This window comes from Schistocerca gregaria, chromosome 10 (genome assembly GCF_023897955.1).
Source record: "Schistocerca gregaria isolate iqSchGreg1 chromosome 10, iqSchGreg1.2, whole genome shotgun sequence".
NCBI classification, from domain to species: Eukaryota; Metazoa; Arthropoda; class Insecta; order Orthoptera; family Acrididae; genus Schistocerca; species Schistocerca gregaria.
Genome location: NC_064929.1, coordinates 155,394,538 through 155,417,271, shown reverse-complemented (window position 1 = coordinate 155,417,271; position 22,734 = coordinate 155,394,538). Strand labels below are relative to the sequence as shown.

The following is a 22,734-nucleotide window of genomic DNA, read 5'->3' as shown; positions in this document are numbered from 1 at the left end:
GTTAGAGGTCATAATTTTCTGGCTGATTGGTGGTGTCTGTGTTATTCACAAGTGTGATGCAAAGTTCGTTGAGACACACATGCTGTAACTTGACAAGTGTCTTCTTTCCATATGCTTCGGTCAAGAATTGGCATAGGGTTGGCATGGAAAATAAACGGATTTAGTGTGATTAGGTTGCATAACCCGCCTGTCGCTGACCTGTTACCTCTGAACAGGGATTCGGGAGGACGACGGTTCAATCCCGCGTCCAGCCATCCTGATTTAGGTTTTCCGTGATTTCCCTAAATCTCTCCAGGCAAATGCCGGGATGGTTCCTTCGAAAGGGCACGGCCGACTTCCTTCCCCATCCTTCCGTAATCCGCTGAGACCGATGACCTCGCAGTTTGGTCTCTTCCGCCAAACAACCAACCAACCTGAACAGGGATTATCTGTACCCTAATCATCTGCATACCGTGAAATTCATGTGAAAGTTTTCTTAAGATTTATGAATTGTTTAACTGGGAAAGAACTTGGGTGCCATCCTATTACGCACCTACTGGGGTGTGGGGCACTGTCTAAACACCACATCCAGACTGGCTGACACACGGACCCTTGCCATTAATTGACAGGGTGGATTCGATTGAAAGCTAGTGCACCTCTCCACTTAAGAAGCAGTGCTTAACGTGCACGGTTACCCAGGAGGTCATAAAGTTGATATATATACACACACGATACATATTTAAATATAGATTACAATGATCTCTAAGTAGGAGTTCTTAATTCATCATTATGTCATCATATACTAACTTAATAAATTCATGTTATTAACATTGATACAAGTGGTGGTGGTCTAGTGGATAGAACACTAGACACAGATCGGGATGTGGATTTTTTTTCTCATTTCATTTCCTCCAAAATGGGCTCAGGTCCACTCAGTGTGCTATCAAATGAGTATTGGGAGTCTGTCCCATGGGGAGCAGGCAACGGGGGCCCTATGTTTACCACCCACACCTCCTATTCCCCAGACTGAAGAAAAGCTGCACACTAGCTACAGTGAGTTCAATAGCTTCATCATGGGCTTCTGACACAGATTGTACCTCTACTTTTCCTTTAATGTCTATACTCATGCCACTGTCTTGATTCATCAGTCAGAAATTACTTTCTCCATATGGTTAAACTCACATTGTGCAGTGAGTTATTCACAAAATATTTTTACCATACACCATTAACATTGGAGATTAATTGAAAATTTCGTAGGTTTAACTAAAACGATATGCTGAAAAAATTGTTGTTGTAGTTAATTTTGGCATTGGTGATTTCATAATTGATTTTGGATCTGCTGATTTCAAACTTCAGTTTGAGGTCGCAAGGGTTAATTGTTTCATGTGTGTGAAGCCTCTTGCCATGTAAGTAGTAATGTAATCACTGTTTTTAGCAAATAATTTCGTTTCTCTATATGGCAAGTTGGAATTCTCTTGCCATAGGCAAACATTTGGAATTCTTGAGAGCCGTTGACAGGTGTTAAATGCAGCTGCAGGGAAAAATAGACAAGGACAAAACTAAATAAGTTGTTTACAAACAGAAGAATGAACATTAATGCAGGCGTTTGGAAGTATCAGTTAATCTTATCAGGATATTTAGATCCTATGTAAACTATGTTCATATATCATACAAATTCACCTGTGCAATGTTTGCCATCTGTAGCCACTTTATAGTGTGATTAAAATGCTCATTCTAAAAGATATTTTCTTACGACCAGATCTTTTCTTAAATGGTTTTCTGAGATGTTTAACTAAACTAGTAGTATGTAGTATTTGTAGCCAGACTTTGTGCTGTTTCTTCATATCAGTTAAACACTAAATTCACTTTATTTTACACGTGAGTCATTTCTGATATCAATGATAAACTGAAAATAGGAGGTACCTTCAGTTTATCAAGAGAGGTGCACTGCTGAACATCTGTGGAAGTTATGGAGGAAGGGTAAGAGTTTACCAACAGTTAGTCTTGTATTTGGGAGACAAGAATAGGTTCTCAGGGTCAACAAACACATTTAAATCTGAAAAGGGTTTCGTGAAGTGGAGGGGGTGCAGTCCAAGCTTTTCTAGCTATCACTGACTGCCTGGTGGCAGGGAATTTAAAAATATTTAATTATTTTACAAATGTCATAGCAGGAGACTTGGAAATACAAGGTAAATGAAATCAGCTTGTGACTTATACTAGACAGGAAATTCACTACGGACAAGCATTCACACACAGCTCCTGACTGGATATAATTTTATGTTTCTTCCCAACATTAGTCAGAATGTTTCATTGCATTTTCTTTGCATAATTACTGTGTCTTGTTTCCATATTTCCTGTTCACTAGTCATCACTGTTTTGTCAGTCAGTACAAATTATTAACTTTTCTTTCTGATGCTTCCAAAATTTATCAACTGATCTAATTGTGTTCAGAATTCATGTTGTTGTAAAAATGAAGTCTCAGATGAACAAGGACTGAAACTAATAATTTCATATTTTCACCCGGCTGTGTTTCATTAAATACATTAAGTATACATCTGCATCTCTGAAGGTGCAATGATTTTAAATAGGCTTACAACAAGAGCACTTACATGGCCAAAATAACATCACTATAAACAGCAAATGTGAGAAAGATATGCGGGAAACTAGAGGAAAAATATATATAAACATATTGCATTTATGAAAAAAGTGAAGCATGTATGTCACTTTGATATGTTATTTCTTATTTATTAGACTTGTAAGCAGTAAGATATATTTATTAATATTATGTAACTTAGTTTCTATTAGCTGTTGGAGCTAATGAGTAAAGTGACAAGAAAAATTGTGTATAATTTTCTGAATATATCAAGACCTAAATTTTTGAACCTAAAAGTAATTCATACTAATATTATTACTTCATTATTGTATAAGAATGGTAAGATTTAATATTAATTTACTAATATTATTATTTCATTATTGTATAAGAATGGTAAGATTTAAAAGCTTATGGTATGAATATAAACTGTAGGTTTCTGTAGAAGACTAGTTACCTATATTAGAACCACTTGTGCTGCACTATTTATTTACTGTAGAATAACATGAAATTTTTGAATTGTCAAATGACAACATGTGTGTGTTGAGTAAGATTACATTCTAATCGTTCATCAAACACTCAAGTTAACATATTTTAAGTAGCTATTAACATAAATTAATTACCTATTAAGAACTAATATAATGCAACAATATTTACTGCTTTTGAAACTGTATTATAGATAAATTAAGTGGTGGTAATGACACGTGTGAAAAAAATTTGCATTTAAAAACAAACAGATTTTTATGTTTTGGGAAGGTTGTTGCAGCAGAAAAATTAATGATCTCAGCATTCAGTAACCAGTATTTAATAGTGTGCTTCAGCAACACCATTCAAATTATTATTATTATTTCTCTTTCCTGTCTCAGACGTTATGTCTGGTGAAAAATGGAAAGTGACTTGGACCTTGATCAAGCGTGACTTCCTTTTAACTGTACGGTATATGTTACATTGCGTTTAGGAACTTCCGTGTAATGGAACATGTATCAATAATTACAGATTTCTGTAGTTCTATATATAAGTTTGGATGTAGCCGTATTGCGTTGATGTACTGTAGTTGATAGTATAATTGGTATAATGTCAACTTTATCCTGATGCCACATGTCCTTGACTTCCTCAGCCAGTTGGATGTATTTTTCAATTTTTTCTTCTGTATATTTGTTGTATTGGGTATGGATATTTTGATTAGTTGTGTTAATTTCTTCTTTTTATTGGTGAGTATGATGTCAGGTTTGTTATGTGGTGTTGTTTATATGTTATAATGGTTCTGTTCCAGTATAATTTGTATTCATCATTCTCCAGTACATTTTGTGGTGCATACTTTATGTGGGAATGTGTTGTTTTATAAGTTTATGTTGTAAGGCAAGCTGTTGTTGTATTATTTTTGCTACATTGTCATGTCTTCTGGGGTATTCTGTATTTGCTAGTATTGTACATCCGCTTGTGATGTGATCTACTGTTTCTATTTGTTGTTTGCAAAGTCTGCATTTATCTGTTGTGGTATTGGGATCTTTAATAATATGCTTGCCGTAGTATCTGGTGTTTATTGTTTGATCCTGTATTGCAATCGTGAATCCTTCCGTCTCACTGTATATATTGCCTTTTCTTAGCCATGTGTTGGATGTGTCTTGATCGATGTGTGGCTGTGTTAGATGATATGGGTGCTTGCCATGTTGTGTTTTCTTTTTCCAATTTACTTTCTTCGTATCTGTTCATGTTATGTGATCTAAAGGGTTGTAGAAGTGGTTATGAAATTTCCGTGGTGTAGCTGATGTATTTATATGAGTGATTGCTGTGTGTATTTGGTAGTTTCTGCTCATTCTAGAAAGAATTTTCTAAAATTGTGTACCTGTCCATAATGTAGTTTTTTTGTGTCGATAAATCCCCTTCCTCCTTCCTTTCTGCTTAATGTGAATCTTTCTGTTGCTGAATGTATGTGATGTATTCTATATCTGTGACATTGTGATCGTGTAAGTGTATTGAGTGCTTCTAGGTCAGTGTTACTCCATTTCACTGCTCCAAATGAGTAGGTCAATATTGGTATAGCATAAGTATTTATAGTTTTGTCTTGTTTCTTGCTGTCAATTCTGTTTTCAGTATTTTTGTTAGCATTTGTCTGTATTCTTCTTCTTCTTCTTCTTCTTCTTCTTCTTCTTCTTCTTCTTATTATTATTATTATTACTATTATTATTACTATTATTATTATTACTATTATTATTATTTTAATTTACTGAAATTATATGCCACAATATCTTGGTTGGTACAAGTAGTTAAAGGTAGTATAGATATTAGCAACGGGAGTAATGAGATTTTGATAACAGCATGAGTCCCATTACTTTCCCTTGTTTGGATTAAGTACTGGCTGGAACACAACTGAAATAACATAATAGGTGTGGCATCAGTCAGGAAAAGAATGAAGGATTCTCCGATGTCGATCTCAAAGTGAAAAGTAGCTGTCGGAATGTTCCCTTATATGAGCTGTTTATTCATATTTGTGATTCGAAAAAAATCGGGAAATAATTTTGCAGAGCAACAGTTGAATGCTTACGTTAATCATCACACCGGTAACACCAGTCTGCTGTCCATCGGGCCTGGCTGGGGAAAAGCAGTCTCTGCTGCTATTTCAGGAGGAGCATCTCATCGTAATGACCAAGTGAATTTTATCACAACTCAGGGTAACGGCAATGTCTTCCTATACTAGTAGCAGTAGTGGTAGTACTCGTTGCTGTAGTTGTAGTTGTAATGGTAGCAGTTGTAGTAGCATTTGTGGTGGCAGGAATGAGAGATTTTTTTATAATGCTGTTGATCCCATTAATTTCTATGGTTTTGATTTAGTACTGATGTAATGTAACCAGAACATTGTAATGGTTACTGCATCAGTCACTGAAATAATGAAGGCATCTGTGATGCAGATAAAGAGATGTTGCATTCAGAATGTTTACTTACACAAGCTGTGAATTCATCTTTGTGGTTATAAAAAAATTAGGAAATAATTTTGCAGAGCAACAGTGGAATAAATATATTAGTCATCAAGCCGGTAACACCAGTCTGCCACCCTGTGATTCTATTTGGGTAAACGCCATCACTAGTGCTGTAACAGAAGCAGCTTCTCATCGTGGTTGGGGAAATGCAATCAACAGTGCTATCTCAGCAGGAGCTTCTCATCATAAGTACCAAGCAAATTTTACTGCAGCTCAGGGTAACGACAATGTCTCTCTATAGTATTAGCATCTCAGATATTCAAATGGTATGTGACAGTTTACCTAGAGGAAGAAAAACTTTTTCTGTGCAGAGTATTCCAACCAGCTACCGGCTGCTTTACAACAGACTTGCTCCATTGCGGCATCGATGGGCCACGCCTCCTTGGCACCCAGCAGCTATGTTAACACACATTCCGTGGGACCTCCGAAGCCTCCACTGCCAGTTATCACTTCCAGCAGTCCTGCCGTCACAGCAGGTGCCAAACCGGTGTCAGTTTCGGCCTCATCAAGCCCGACGAGGCCCTCGACCGGTTCGGGGCCGACGATCAGCAAGCGGGCCCGCACGGCGTACACTTCGCAGCAGCTGATCGAGCTGGAGAAAGAGTTCAGCATCAACCGCTACCTCTGCCGCCCGCGCCGCATTGAGCTGGCTGCTCAGCTGGGTTTGACTGAGCGCCAGATCAAAATCTGGTTCCAGAACCGTCGAATGAAGTACAAGAAGGAGAAGAAGGCCAAGGAAGCAAGTAAGGGACTGCTTGCGTCACTATTACCAAGCATGGTGTGCCAGCTCAAATGGCTAATATCATATAAAATTGATTTTAAAGCATAAAAGCATCTACTTTACTAACCATAGTGGTCGTTTATCTGTAAAACTCTGCATTAGTGTACTGCTGGTGTTTAAATGATCTGCAATCGTATATCCCAGGAAACAGAATCTTAATTTGGTGACAGTTAAAGCATTGTAATCGTGCCAGAAAAGTAATAAAACTTTCTTAAACGTTAACTGGTTTTCTGGGAATGAGATGTAACTTCCTGCATGATGATGATATGATGATGATGATTGTATCAGTTTGAAGTAAGGGTCTCAACTCTGGGAATGACAGAGTTGCGTTAAAGTGAAAATCGTTCATATACTGCTGACAGTTGAATTAAGTACTGGTACTGTTCCCAGATTGAAATTTTCACTCTCCAATGGAGTGTGCACAGATACGAAACATCTCTTGCAGATTAAAAGTGAGAGTCAGACCGAGACTCAAACTTGGGACCTCTGCCTTTCAGAGGCAAATTCTCTACCTGATGAGCTACCCAAGCCCAACCCACAACCTGGTGTCACAGCTTTGTTTCCACTAGCACCTCATCTCCTATTTTCCAAACTCGCTTTGGCAGCTCAGTTGGTAGAAAACTTGCCTATGAAAGGCAAAGGTCCGGGGATCAAGTCTCGGTCTGGCACACAGTTCTAATCCACCAGTAAGTTACATATGGTACTGTTGTTGGTAAGATTTTAGAATAGACAACTTTCAGAGATGGTAGTGGGTCCAAACAAAAAAGAAAAGACCTAGCAAACATAGGCTCTAAAATGCATAGCAGAGAAGCTGTGAGCATCTGTCCAGTGGAAGAGTAATGAAGGTGAAAAAGTGCTCACAGCTTCTATAATATGTGTTTAAAACCCATATTTGTTTTGATCCATACTATCACCTCCAAAAGTTGCCCACCACACAATCATAGGAGCAAACAATATCAGTACATGAAACTTCCTGGCAGATTAAAACTGTGTGCCGGACCAAGACTTTAAATCTGGACCATTGCCTTTTGCGGGCAAGTGCTCTACCAACTGAGCTACCCAAGCATGACTCACGCCCCGTCGTCATAGCTTTATTTCTGCCAGTACCTCGCCTCCTACCTTCCAAACATTACAGAAGCTCTCCGCAATATCCTTTCTTTCAGGAGTGCTAGTTCTGCAAGGTTCGCAGGAGAGCTTCTGTAAAGTTTGGAAGGTAGGAGGCGAGGTACTGGCAGAAGTAAAGCTGTGAGGATGGGGTGCAAGTCGTACTTGTGTAGCTCAGTTGGTAGAGCACTTGCCCACGAAAGCCAAAGGTCCCGAGTTAGAGACTTTGTCCGGCACACAGTTTTAATCTGCCAGGAAGTTTCATATCAGCACATACTCCGCTGCCGAGTGAAAATCTCATTCTGAATACCAGCATATGTAGGCCACTCTGAGGTATGACAAAGATGTTCACTTACAACTTTCAGCATGGTCCTTTCCAGATAAGGATTCCTTACCACAGACAGATACAGTTACTCTTTCCCAACATCCATGAAAGCTTGCAACTCCATCACAGTAACATCCTGTATAAAATTCAGTATCGCACAAGGCCTGACAACACAGAAGTTTTACATATAGGTAAATCAATAAGTGGAACAGAATGTTCAAAATTTTTTGGGTTTCATGTTCAGAAACATAGCTCGTTAAAACATTTAAGCTCTGCAACACTCATGGCCTATTCTCTTGCAGTGGAAGCTGCGGAGGCAGCAGGCAGTGACCAGGAGCTCTCCGCCCACCGTCGTCAATCGTCAGGACGCAGCACACATTCGCAGCAGAAGAGAACGTCATCTCCCCCACCTCTAAAGGGCCTGGCCAACCCTGGGCCATCAGCTGCCATATGTGCTACCATGCCAACAGCAGCAGCAACAGCAATTGGAGGCGGTGGGGGATGTACACTTGACGGGTATCAGGTGAGCTGTCTTTTCCGTTGTATGTGTTGCAAATACTACCTCCTGACCTTATAACCTGCACTGCATTAATTCATTTATGCTAGCTTACTAAATATATTTCACACAATAGAGAACATGCTTCAGAATCAGCCCATCTATGCAATACAAGGGGGACCCAAAAATAACCAGAATTTCTTTCTAGAAAGCATATCCTTTATTGTTTTCAAATACAACCTTAATCTCCTTCGAAGTACTCTCCATTAGCATTAATACATTTGTCCAAACGTTCAGTCCAGTGTTCGAAAACACCTTTTAAATTCGTCCTCTTTGATACCTGCTAGCACTTTTACGACATTGCGTTTTACATCTTAACTCTCAAGTCTCTTTGCATCCTCGGGAATAGGAAGAAGTCCGGGGATGCTAAATCAACCGAATGGGGCACATGGGTCAAGGTAGTTGTCTTCGTTGAGGCGGAAAACTGGCGAACGCTGTGAACCGTGTGCGTGGGAGCATTGTCGTGATGCAGGAACCACGTGCCAGAATCCCACAAAGCCGGAGGTTTTCGCAACAAAGTTCTGCAAAGCCGTTTCATAACCTCCAAATAGAATTGTTGGTTTACTCTCTGGTTTCCAGGGACAAATTCAAAATGTACGATCCCTTTGATCAACATCGTTTTCACATTTGATTTTACTTGTCGAGCTTTTTTGCTTGAGGTGTGCCAGCTGACTTTCTTTGTGATAACTGTTGTTTACTTTCTGGATCATACCCATAGCACCATGACTCATCACCTGTAATGATTTTGTTGGAAAAAGGTGGATCATCGTTGAATTCGTCCTTCATTTTGAGACAGTCTTGAACATGACAATCCCTTTGATCTCTGGTAAGAAGCTTTGGCACGAATTTGGCTGCCACTCTTCGCATCCCCAAGTCGATGGTCAAGATGCACTGAATTGAACTCCAGGATAACCCGGACAAGTTCTCGAGTTGGTCAATTGTCCTGCGTCGATCTTCACTGATGAGATCACGGATCTTGTTGATGTTGTCGTCGCTTCAAGCAGTTGAAGGTCGACCGGAAAGGGGCTGATCTTCAACCACCATTTCTCCCTTTTTAAACCGAGAAAACCATTCCTACATTTGCGTTTTACCAAGAGCATGGTCTTTGTAGGCTCTCTGAATCAACGCAACAGTTTCTGCTGCTTTCTTGCCGAGCAAGAAACAAAATTTCACTGCTGCACTTTGTTTGTAAGAACTAGCCATTTCCTCATGTCACGTCTGCACCATACGCACACTCAAAGAACTGCCAAAGAAACCACACTTCTCAGTGTTGGGTAACAACGCGTGACAGAATGACTCAGCAGAGCTCCTACTACAACCCTCCGGTGACGCAACCTGCTACTACAAGTATACAATGTGCAGCATTACGATTCCGGTTACTTTTGAGTCCCCCCTAGTAGATTATCAGTGTAACGCCTTCAAAACTGAATGTCTGGTAATTGTTAAATCTTTGATAACCAGGATTCTGTGAACCAATGCACGATGGCAGTAGTCATTCCACACAAACAGTTACTTTTACAGCTTAACTATGCATGTATCAGCTGGGGAGGGAAAACTCAAGTGCAGAAATTAAATTGAGCTACTTAATTATACAGTTCAGCAAACATATAACTGAGGAAGTGATTTAAAAATAGCTGGGGCTCAAATAACGGTACTGAGAAGATTAATATGAAACATAAACTGTGTTTGTCCTAGGAGCTTGTCACATCAGCATGTCTGAATAATCCCTCCTCCATTTTCAAGCCGTATCAATTCGAATAAAATTCTTGAGTTTTTGATGGCAATCTCCTCAATGGTCATCAGGAGTTAAAACCAATGACTACTGGGGTTGACACAGTTTTCCAGTCATGCAGGCAAGATTGCAGCATCGGCACCAATGAGAGGGCCGAAATGGCGTGTATGCAGAAGGTGAGTTGGGAAGCTCGTAGCAGCTTTGGGCTGCCCAGGGACCGAGTGACAAAAGCAAGAAAAGACGTATGCTCGACATTGGAAGTGAAGAAGCCGTGGCAGTCTCAAATGTGTGTTGCATCTCGTGCCACTACACATCAGTCAGTCTTGCACGTTCCAGAGCTGCTATGAGGCTGCCGAACTCATCTTCTGCGCATGTTCCATTTCGGCCTTCTCTGATCAGTGCCAAATGCTGCAGTCATGCCTATACACGGAGGTCAGACAAACATCACGGGATACCTCCTAATACCATACCAGTCCTCCTTGTGCATGGCATAATTAAGCAACCTGATGTGCCATGGGCTCAACAAATCATTGGAAATCCCTGCAAAAATACTGAGCAGTGATGCCTCTGTAACCATCTATAATTGTGAAAGGGTGGGATTTCACACATGAACTGAAATCTTCATTATATCCCATAAATGTTAAATGGAATTTGTGTTGTGTGATATGGGTGGCCAAATCATTTGTTTGAACTGTCTAGAATATTCTTCAAAGCAGTCGCAAACAGCTGTGGCCCTTTGGCATGGCATCATTGTTTGGGAATATGAAGTCATGAATGGCTATAAGTGGTCACCAAGTAGCCGATCCTAACCATTTCCTATCAATGATTGGTTCAGTTGGACCAGAAGACCCAGTCCATTCCATGTCCTCACAGCCCATACCATTATGGAGCCTCCAGCAGCACATGGTGTCATTAACTGAAGGCTGTCGGCCACTGTATTGACTGTGGTAAAAGTTAAAGTGTGATATTTGGAATTCTGGCAAACTATTCAAACTGTATGTGTCAGAATATTGAATTTCCTAATGATTTCCAAACTGAAATATCTCGTGCATCCAGCTCTCAATTACCGTTCTGCATTCAGTCTGTTCATGCATGTCATGTGGTCATAATGATGGTACAAATGACAGCTGCTTAATTATCATCTCCCATTCACTCAGTCTGTCATCCATGTCCCAGAACGTCGGTTCCGGTCGGGTCGTACGATCGCAGTTCGCATCAGAGAGCTTCTCTCCGGGCTTGGGGTTTTCCCTCTTCCACCTCTTTTCTGGGCCCGTCTGTGTACACCCCCATGGTGTGTGCCCCGTCCATGCCTTCGGCTCAAATTGGCACAGGGCCCGAAGGACTCGGTCCATCCTGAGGCCTTCCGCCACCACTTTCTTTCCATCCTTGCCATGTATCAGGGCTCTGGCATTGTCTACACTGATGGTTCAGTGGTTGCTGGTGGTGTCAGTTATGCTCTCACTCTAGGGGACTGTTACAAACAACACTCATTGCCGGCTGGCTGCAGCGTTTTAACTGTTGAGCTGGTCACCATTTCTCATGCCCTAGATTATATCCGCTCCTGCTCAGGTGAGTCCTTCATTATCTGTAGCAACTCCCTGAGTTGTTTATGAGCTATTGACCAGTGTTTCCCTAACTCTCATCTGGTGACGGCTATCCAGCAGTCCCTGCATACTCTTACGCGTAGTGGCCGCTCTGTTGTCTTTGTGTGGACCCCTGGTCGTGTCGGCATCATGAGCAATGAACATGTTGCCATGGTGGCCAAACAGGCTGTCGGTGCACCAGCCTTATCGATTGGGCTTTCAGAGAGTGACCTCATGGCAGTTTTGCAGCAGAATGTACTTCTCACCTGGGGTGAAAAATGGAGCACCCTTCCTTCACCCAACAAACTTCGGGTCATCAAGGAGGCTACCAGTGCGTGGCGCTCCTCCTTGCCGGTCTCTCTCAAGGAGTCTGTTGTCCTCTGCCTGTGGCGCATTGGGCACAACCAGATGACGCACAGCCACTTATTGCGCCGTTAGGACCCACCTCTGTGTCACTGCGGATCCGCTTTGACGGTGGTCCACATTTTGTTGACCTGTCCCCTGTTATCTGTGCTCAGGCACACATTTGTGCTGCCTCAAACGCTCCCTGCTCTTTTAACAGATGACACTGCCATGGCTGGCTTAGTTTTGTTTTATTGGGGCAGGGGGCTTTTATCACTTAATCTGAGTGTTTGTTTTTTTTTTTGTTTTGAGTCTTACCTTTGATTTTAGACTGGGCTATTTTATTAGTGTGTTTGTAGGTGGTTGGCTTTCCCTTTTTTTGTCTGCATGGTCGGCCAACCACTGTCACACTGTGTGATTTTAATTCCTTTTGTCTGGTCTCTGTCTGCATCTTGGGGTGCACAAGTCATCAGTAAGAAACCTCCTTTGTCGACTGGCTGCATTTTTCTAATATTCTACCAATAAAGCTAAGTGTTCCACCTGCTTTACCAACACCTGAGTCCATGTAATCGCTCCACTTCATAACCCTACAAAGCGTTTGGCCCAGTTATTTGTATGAGTTGGCCAATTCCATTTGTGACTCATTGGTATTATAGTCAATGGATCCACATTTCTTTTTTTTTTTTTTTTTTTTTTTTGTAATGCACTGCTCTACATTTCTGAACATTTAAATAAAGTTGCCAATCCGTACACCTTTTTGAATCATACAAATGTCTGATCGAATATTTTTCTTATGCACTAATTAGCATGCTTATGTTGAAGAAGATGTGCCTCTGTAGGGAATGACATGATATTTATCAGTATGAAATAAATGTAAATTGGGGAAGTAGCTCAATGATAGGGATATTTTCACATAATCCTTAGCAGTAAATTCCTTTGAATCACATAGTCAATATCTGTATGTCACTGAGCACTGTTTGGTGAGACGAACTACTTGGGTCAACCAAATCTACTAGTACCATAATGTAATAATGTGTCACGTGAGACCATCCACGAACAGAAAGCTTTGAGTCTGCTTTACTTTCTGAAATGTAGATTGTAGAGACACATTAATCTGAATTCTATCTCAAGGTCTAGGTTAGTTTGGAGAAGAAATGAAGGAAGATCAGGGTTCAAAGTTCTGTCAGTGTCAATGCTACTAGAGATGGAGCACAATTTCACATCGTTTCAAAGAATGGGGGAGGAGATCAGGTTTTCCCTTTTTTTGTATCAAGCCTGGAAGCGCGAGTCTGCTCCTGTAAACTGAATGGGTTGGCCAGATGTAGGCAACGAGCTGGAACAGGTGAGGTAAGACTCTCAGTACAGCTTTTTACGTGAAAGTACATTTAATGACATACGTAGCTTCACGACTGAAGAGCCCGTAAGTGCAAAAATGTATTCCTGACGTAAGTAGTACATAGTCTCGATAGCAAGTGAAGTGTCCAGCCGTCTGCTCTTGATGAAATGGGTTGAATCTGGAGTGGAGCTCGTAGAGCTCCACAGCACCGGCTAGAGGGCACCGTCATCGATGTCTGTCGTAGTGCCAACCTAAGAACTTTAATATGCTGTGGTATTGTTGCTACCGATACCACACCTTTGGCAAGAGCCATCCCAGTATTCAGGAAAAATGGCAAGGTGCAGGTTTCAACAATCGTCATCTTGAATGAGAGTCCATTTTATTAACCACTGTGCTACCTTTCACAGTTAGTCGGGCGGGAAGGTGACAGTTCGGATGTGAGTTGGAGGTATCGGACCCTTCAGTTAATTGAGCTTCCCTGTCTTTGTTGGTAGCAGGCTGAGCTTGCCCCATGCTGCATTTGTGAATCTGATGAGTGGCTCGTGCCTGGCTTATCAGTCAGAAAGTGTGTCAGTATTCTGCATTCACTCATGTAGTTTAGAATAGGAGTCTTATTCATTACTGAACTTCAGCTAGGTTGTGATGAAGATGTGCCGAAGATGTCACAGAGGACATGAACATTTTATCTGCTGTGTACAAAGGATTATTTAAAGGACTGTTATTCTACAGATACTACAGATATAATTTTAGAGGCTTGTTAGCTCAATGGTGGTCAGATTATAATCCAGCAATCCGGAGTTCAGTCACAGAACAGAGAACCTTGTCATTCACTGCTTCTGACCTGTGTAAATAATTTATTAGAAAAAGGTTAGTTTAAGATTAGTGGAAGAGAATAGGATACCATATCAAATAGAACCATGCCTAGGAAAGAACAAGTGTTCTGATTTATGACAGCGGCTGATTTGCTGCTGTGTTAATTGATTTGGGAGTGGAAAAATGTCATCTCTATTGAAACCAGTGTTTAAAATTTACACTTTAACATGTAAATTAATTTGATGTATGAATTCGTAAGTTATTTCTCAATCACTTCCAATGTGGTCATGTGGTGCATAACTGAGCCATTTAAATGCACTGCCTATAGATAAGGAGTTTGTGTGTGTGTGTGTGTGTGTGTGTGTGTGTGTGTGTGTGTGTGTGTGTGTGTGTGTGTGTGTGTGTGTGTGTGCGCGCACAATAAGTATTGTAGCTGCAAGGAATGATGTTGACTAATGACGTTGTATTTTACAGAACCCAGGTCCAGACTTCAATGAGTTGCTCGTGACACACAAGCCGGTCCAGCAGACTCCACACGTATCACCTCCAGTACAGATAAACCCAAACTTTACACCAACCGAGGCTTATGACAGCTCAAATTACTTCTCACAACAGGTGAGTGATAAAATATGTAAAATAGGTTCTTATACACTACTGGCCATTAAAATTGCTACACCAAGAAGAAATTCAGATTATAAACAGGTATTCATTGGACAAATATATTATACTAGAACTGACATATGATTACATTTTCACGCAATTTGAGTGCATAGATTCTGAGAAATCATTACCCAGAACAACCACCTCTGGCCATTATAATGGCTGTGATACGCCTGGGCATTGGAATCAAACAGAGCTTGGATGGCGTGTACAGGTACAGCTGTGCATACAGCTTCAACTTGATACCACAGTTCATCAGGAGTAGTGACTGGTATATTGTGACGAGCCAGTTGCTCGGCCACCATTGACCAGACATTTTCAATTGGTGAGAGATCTGGAGAATGTGCTGGCCAGGGTAGCAGTCAAACTTTTCTGTATCCAGAAATGCCTGTACAGGACCTGCACCATGTTGTCGTGCATTATTGTGCTGAAATGTAGGGTTTCACAGGGATCGAATGAAGGGTAGAGCCACGGGTCACAACACATCTGAAATGTAATGTCTACTGTTCAGAGTGCCATCAATGTGAACTAGAGTTGACAGAGACCTGTAACCAATGGCACCTCATACCATCACACCAGGTGATATGCCAGTATGGTGATGACACATACAGGCTTCCAATGTGCGTTCAACGGAATGTCGCCAAACACGGATGCAGCCATCATGATGTTGTAAATAGAACCTGGATTCATCCGAAAAAATGACATTTTTGCCATTCGTACACCCAGGTTTATCGTTGAGTACACCATCGCAGGCGCTCCTGTCTGTGGTGTAGTGTCAAGGGTAACCACAGCCGTGGTCTCAGAGCTGATAGTCCATGTTGCTGAAAACGTCATCGTACTGTTCATGCAGATGGTTGTTGTCTTGCATCTGTTGACTCAGGGACCGAGATGTGGCTGCATGATCCTTTACAGCCATGTGGATAAGATGCCTGTCATCTCGACTGCTCGTGATACGAGGACATTGGGATCCAGCACGGCGTTCCGTATTACCCTCCTGGACCCATCGATTCCATATTCTGCTAGCAGTCATTGGATCTCGACCAACGCAATCAGTAACGTCACAATATGATAAACTGCAATCGTGATAGGCTACAATCCGACCTTTATCAAAGTTGGAAATGTGATGGTACATATTTCTCCTCCTTACACGAGGCATCACAATGACATTTCGCAGGCAACGCCGGTCAACTGCTGTTTGTGTATGAGAAATCGGTTGGAAACTTTCCTGATGTCAGCACGTTGTAGGTGTCGCCACTGTCGTCAACCTTGTGTGAATGCTCTGATAAGCTAATCATTTGCGTATCATAACATCTTTTTCCTGTTGGTTAAATTTCGCATCTGTAGCACGTCTTCTTTGTGGTGTAGCTATTTTAATGGCCAGTAGTGTATTTTATAATTGGAATGTGATCAAAGTTTTGTAGCTATTTGACTTTAAATGTAAACTGCCTTCATTTGATTTTTCATTTTATCTCAGCATAGTTTAACCTTGTAAGTCGCAGGTGATCTTGCCTCTGCTGCTTTAGCATGACGTTGAGTTTGCTCCCTTGCTGACTCACCACATTTTGTTTTTACCATTGACAATATGACTGCCCTTTCACATTTTTTAGCCTTTTCCCTTTTATTGTTCTGAATTTTCTGAGATGTCACACTATCGGAATGGACCACATTTGAAACAAGGGACTGATGACCTTGCTGTTTGGTCCCTTAAACCCCAACCAGCCAGCATACTATACATCAGATAAATCCTCAGGTGTAGGTTTACTGCCAGTTGTTCACGGACAGAGGATACAACATACCTTAGTTTGATCCAGTCACAGTTCTAAAGTGCACTGTTGAACTGACTGCCCGCTGTTTAGGGAGGGTGATTATATCTACTTCTTTGACACCCATTGCTGTGCTACTTCTTAGTGTTCGGCCCATGGAAACTAAATGAAAGTTAATCTGTGGATTATTTTTTCACAACCTTCATGCTTCAATATCTTATGTTCCAAAATTAAACAACTTAAACCTTTATCTGCAAACTGCAAAAAAATTGCTGTTACTGTGTGAGAGACTTATAAAACATACATAAGTTTTCAACATAAAAGGAAGACTGATTGGAATAGTTTCCATAAGTTTGATTTCCGCAATTGTGATCCTTAAAATGGTGATGGATGCCATTGATTTGTTTTCCCATTGCAGCAAAAGCATGTCATGTGCATAAAAAAACACAAGTATATTTCTGCAGCAAGATTAAGAGATTATATGCAATAACTAGGAAATGAACATTTTCTGTAGATCAGTTCATTAGTTCAGTACCAGAATATTGTAGTATCCTGTTGCTAAAATATGACTGACTCGGAACTAAAATTAGTCAAACAAATATCTTGGTGTGTCAATAGGTGGAGAATAAGAAAGTTGAAACTTCCTGTCAGATTAAAACTGTGTGCTGGACCGAGACTCGAACTCAAGACCTTTGCCTTTCGCGGGCAAGTGCTCCACCTACTGAGCTACCTAAGCACGAGTCACACCCTTTCCCGCGAAAGGCAAAGGTCTCGAGTTTGAGTCTCAGTCCAGCACACAGTTTTAATCTGCCAGGAAGTTTCATAGCAGCGCACGCTCTGCTGTAGAGTGAAAATTTTATTCTAGAATAAGAAAGTTGGTTGTAGGTAAAGCAAGTGTCAGATTCCAGTTAACACTATAGGTATACAAAGAAAATTATTTGCAAAACAGTTGTATGGCATGTTTAGTGGTGTAGGGTGCACATACTAAACAGAACTGTAGATATTGAACATACATAAAAAAAAGAGAGCAGGAATGGACTGGTCTGTGTGACCCCATAGAGAACCTCATAGAACTGATGTAACATTTGAATTGATACACACTTCAAGGTATCAGCTATATCAAAAAATTCTGCTTAAAAAATTTGAATAACCAATATCAAGTTGGGAATCTGAAAATGTACTATAGCACCCTAGGTATCAGTGCTGTAAGGACTGCTAATAAAAACTCCATTAATTACAGTGCCCAAAGTTGCATGGAACTGATCATTTCCAATGCTATATATGTGACTGGAAGTAACCAAATGATGTAGGGCAATGGGGAATTCCAGCTGCTACACATTTCAGTGTGTTCTATGAAGTATTGACACAACTTTCTATTTTAATTTATTTTTTACTGAGCCTGATGAACTAATAATTTTAGTTTATTGATGACACCTTCTGGTCTTATTAAAAATGTCTCATTAATTCTGCTATGCCATTAATACATTAACTGATCTTAAATTTGCAACCATCGTTTATAGATAAATTTTCTTGAAATTTACTACAGCATGTGTCTAATTTTTAATCTGATCAATTTTCATATGTGAAACAATTGTTGAATGTTGGATTGTCTTCTGTTTCCAGATGCAGTATGACTACTTACAACCAAATGTTTCTGAGGATAGGCTGCAGCATTACCAAATGCATGTTCCACCACAAGTATATCAGCCAACATTCCAGTCAATGTTGCCTGCAGGCTTTCCACAGCCAGATGACCTTCTGTCGGTGCTACCTGGCTCTTCCATGGACATCAAGCCACCGGTAATTCAAAAAATGGAGCATATGGATACATACCAGGAACCTCTGCAGGCAGGTTTGGTACCCGCATACAAGCAGGAGATTTTCTGGGACCCCCAGGATCAGCAACAGCAGCAGCAGCAACAACAACAACAGCGCCCACCACCCGCATATCCGGACAACTATGCTGAGAATAACAGCAGTGCCAGCTACTCCACTGTGTCACCGCCGAGCTTGACGGAACTTTAAAATCAGGGTTTGGATGCATTACCAAATGCATGTTCTACCACAAGTATATCAGCTAATGTTCCAGTCAGTGTTGCCTGCAGGCTTTCCACAGCCAGATGACATGCCGATGCTACCTGGTTCTTTGATGGGCATCGAGCCACCGATAATTCAGAAAATGGAGCATATAGATACAGAGCAGGAACCTGTGCAACCAGGTTTGGTATCCACACACAACCAAGAGATTTTCTAGGACCACCAGGATCAGCAACAACGCCCACCGCCTGCCTACCCGGACAACTATGCTGAGAATAACAACAGTGACAGCTACTCCACTGTGTCGCCACCGAGCCTGACAGAACGTTGATATCACTGGTTTGGATGCATTACCCAATGCATGTTCCACCACACGTATATCAGCCAGTGTTCCAGTCAGTGTTGCCTGCAGGCTTTCCACAGCAAGATGACCTTCTGTCAGTGCTACCTGGCTCTTCCATGGACATCAAGCCATGGATAATTCAAAAAATGGAGCATATGGATACATACCAGTGTTTGGTACCTGCATAGAAGCAGGAGATTTTCTGGGTCTACCAGGATCAGCAACAACATCTTCCACCCACATATCCGGACAACTGTGCTGAGAATAACAGCAGTGCCACTTACTCCACTGTGTTACCACCGAGCTTGAACAAACTTTAAAATCAGTGGTTTGGATTACAAAATTTTATTTCAGGACATTGCACTGCATCCCATATTCATGTAACTTGTACATCCAGTGCTTTTTATATTTTTCAGTAACGGTATTGACTATATTCAGAATGTTTTTTTCCTTATTGAAATTGAAAGTGATTAATTACAATAATTTAAATTTTTGTGAAGAAATTTTGGATCTGGTTTGCTGCTACTTCCTCTAACACTTCTTCTAGAATTGGTAGAAATATGTTGATAATTTCCCATTTCTTTCTTTGACCTCTCCTTCAACATAGGCCTGACTTCAGCACATCAACAAAGCATCCCTGTCCAAAAGATTAGTTACTTACTTGATTTAGAGGAGTTGGTATTATATGACAGCTGGCTTCATTCACTTTATTCCATCCCAGCAAGCAGAGTTATTATGTTTTGATAATGATATGTTAATTTGTACTTGAGATATACTCAACTTCTTGGTACAGCCCAAAGTGTTTACTTTGCTTTGATACTCCTCTACATCAACATCTGACTTTGTCACAGTCATGAAGAATTTATTAAAACACTTTGGTATTTGAGCTTGGTTAACAATAAGGCTGTCATCTACTTTAATCTTAGATAATTTGTGATTAGTAATTACTTTCTAAACAAAATTCAATAGGCATGACATGTTAACTAATAAAACAGAACTGATGTACAAAAGTGAAGACTAAAATTTTTGTACCTTGTAACCACTATTCTAAGGTAAATGTAAAAGTAGTTTTGTAAGTGGAAAATAAACGTGTTTATTAAACGAGCAGTATATGTTCTTCTTTACACTTCGTTTCCTTGTCCCTTTTAAACAATACTGAAAACAAAGACAACTTTAATGCCTATCAAATGATAGCAACTAGTTACCCAACTTACAGAAATAACAGGAGGATGACAGAAGCAGAAATAAAAAAATCTAATAATTTCATCAGTTCATTTGCTTTCCATGTTGCTGAAACTACCATGCCATGTTGGATATAAGGCAATAGAGTTAACTGTCAGCTTAAGACATACAGTCTAGTACAATTACATTTCCAGTAACAATTTGATTATTATTTTTTCTGGATTTTGGTGCTCAAAATTTCTTGAAATTCATAAGAAACATTGTTCTACACAATGGACCCTCATAAGCTATTTCTTTCTTTTTTTTTTTTTTTAATTGAAAACTTTGACTGCATGATTGTTATGAGAGATTTCTTTGAATGCAGAAATTTTTCCATTGGTCCTGAAAGGCACTAATCACATGCTCATTTATTTTTTAAATTAATCTAATGTGAGAGCTATGTTTACAAAGTGTCATATTGGTTTTGACATATATCAATGAGGACAATACGATTTCTGAACTTTGAAGAAGTGAGCTGTAGCTCATGAATGTTGAAATACCTACAAGAAAAAAACATAAGGACTGTAGATACTATGGAGCAGTTAGTATTGCTGTCTCTCCCTTTCTGCTGGGAAAACAGCAGAAGAAACAAAGAAACATAATCATTTCTACACATCTCATTGTATTATTTAATACATTGTGCAATTTTACAGTCTCAATAATTTTTTGCAACTGTATATAGAGGTTTTTTGAATCATCACTTCCATCTTAGCAAATACTGCAAGTTGTAACTGGTTGCAATACAATGAATCACTGAATGTAAGTGTACTAAAAAAAATTATGCTAAGCAAACAGATGAGACAGTCATAATAGGGATAAGTTGTCATTTCTGAAGTTACAAAAAATTCACCATACTACAAAATTGTATGTTTGCAGTGAATACAATATACTGTTAAGGGCTGTTGTGGTCCGAACAGCTTTTGACAAAATTGTCACAATCCAGTCACATAACTGTGACATTCACATACATTGGGATATAAGTGCAGACCTAACGTTTCTCATCAGCAGAACATACAGAACGAACTGATAGAAAAGCTCACCATGTAAACTGTTGTTAAATGTATGACTGCCTGCTTACCACAGGGGCTCAGTGTTGTCACCACTGATTAATACATACACAGTTATACACATATTGTTAACCAAATGTACAGCAGTCCATAGATACTCCAACAGACTGAAGTTTCAAATGGACGCCACCAAATTTTGCAGCATGAAGCAAGCAAGAAAGAAATTTAGATTAGCAGCAACAAGATATCTTTGCAAAAATACTATGGAGACAAACTCTTGAGTAGCAGGACCTCCCTTTCCACATACTGTTATCGTTCCATTCTTGACTTAACATCATTTCACATTTAGCAGTTTTGACTAAAGAACTTAGCATACAGACAGCAAATACAAAACACTGCAAATGGAAAAAATTGCTTTCCTTACACCATTCCTGATTATTGCTGACCCAAGCAGTGGTACAAATATCCTTATAAATTATCAGTGGTAGGCAGCATCATTTGGGTTTCTGTTAGCAAAAATGATTGACAAAAATCTTCAGGTCTTTGAAAATAAAGTAGTCAGTAGTATTTTAAATAACTGATGGTGCAGTACAATGACTATATATCCCACTACACACACGATCCACATTTGGAGCCACAGTGTTTAGCACGCTGGACTAACATTTAACAAGAAAATGGTTCAAATCTACATCCTACTGTACTGTATCAGTCGCTGCCAGTCATTCTCACTGAAATACACTCACAGTCGAGTCATGATCCATTACTGCCTGTAGTACTGAGAAAATGAAGTGATAGATATTGAAGAAAACATTCAGCGTTCAGGATGTGAAGTTCAGTTAGTTACATGTTCCCTAGATAATTCGAATAATTTTGTTTATCAAAATGATGTGGAATGATTGAGTTTACTTGATAAGTATACATGATTAGTTTTACAATTAATGAACATATTATTTTTCAGTCCTAAAGGAAAGTACTAAAGTGCAGATGATCTATGTGCCCTAAAAATTTCTTTAGTTCTATAAGACATTAAAAACTTGAAATTTTGGACATATGGCATGAATAGACAACTCATATTTAACCAAGAAAGATCTTCCATGTCATAAATGATACCTGCAAATCAAAGTTACTGGCAGCTACACAGACTGCATACAGACAGACATACGTGTTCCTTAAAAGGACAAATGAAAAAAGAAAGTGGGTAAAATACTTGCTACTCATTGGCATCATCTCTTGGCCAACTACAAACAACTGACAGTTAAAAGGGGGAGTACATTTCACAAAATCCAGCGAGGTGGCGGAGTTGTTAGCACACTGGACTCGCATTCGGAAGGATGATGGTTCAATCCTGCGTCCGGCCATCCTGATTTAGGTTTTCTGTGATTTCCCTAAATTGCTCCAGGCAAATGCCGGGATGGTTCCTCTGAAAGGGCACGGCTGACTTACTTCCCTGTCCTAATCTGATGAGACCGATGACCTCGCTGTTTGTTCTCTTCCCCCAAACAACCCAAATATTTCTATATATTTTACATAGAATTGTTTGTGTGTTGATAGAGATAGTTTGCTTTTATCTAGATTGAACATGAC

At 40.1% G+C, this 22,734-nt stretch overlaps 1 protein-coding gene across 2 annotated transcripts in view; it reads left to right on the top strand.

Moving 5' to 3' along the window:
* Positions 1 to 20,026, top strand: part of LOC126293536 (alpha-protein kinase 1-like) — a 310,049-nt gene extending 290,023 nt beyond the window's left edge. Inside the window, exons 4-9 of one of the 2 annotated variants that reach the window (XM_049986804.1) lie at positions 5,095 to 5,241; positions 5,568 to 5,765; positions 5,859 to 6,290; positions 8,060 to 8,280; positions 14,594 to 14,734; positions 18,166 to 20,026. In XM_049986804.1, coding sequence (XP_049842761.1) covers positions 5,095 to 5,241; positions 5,568 to 5,765; positions 5,859 to 6,290; positions 8,060 to 8,280; positions 14,594 to 14,734; positions 18,166 to 18,567 — 1,541 coding nt within the window. In that variant the 3' untranslated portion in view covers positions 18,568 to 20,026. The remainder of the gene's footprint in view (positions 1 to 5,094; positions 5,242 to 5,567; positions 5,766 to 5,858; positions 6,291 to 8,059; positions 8,281 to 14,593; positions 14,735 to 18,165) is intronic. The other variant, XM_049986805.1, reaches the window with a different exon arrangement.
* The last annotated feature ends 2,708 nt before the right edge of the window (positions 20,027 to 22,734 follow it).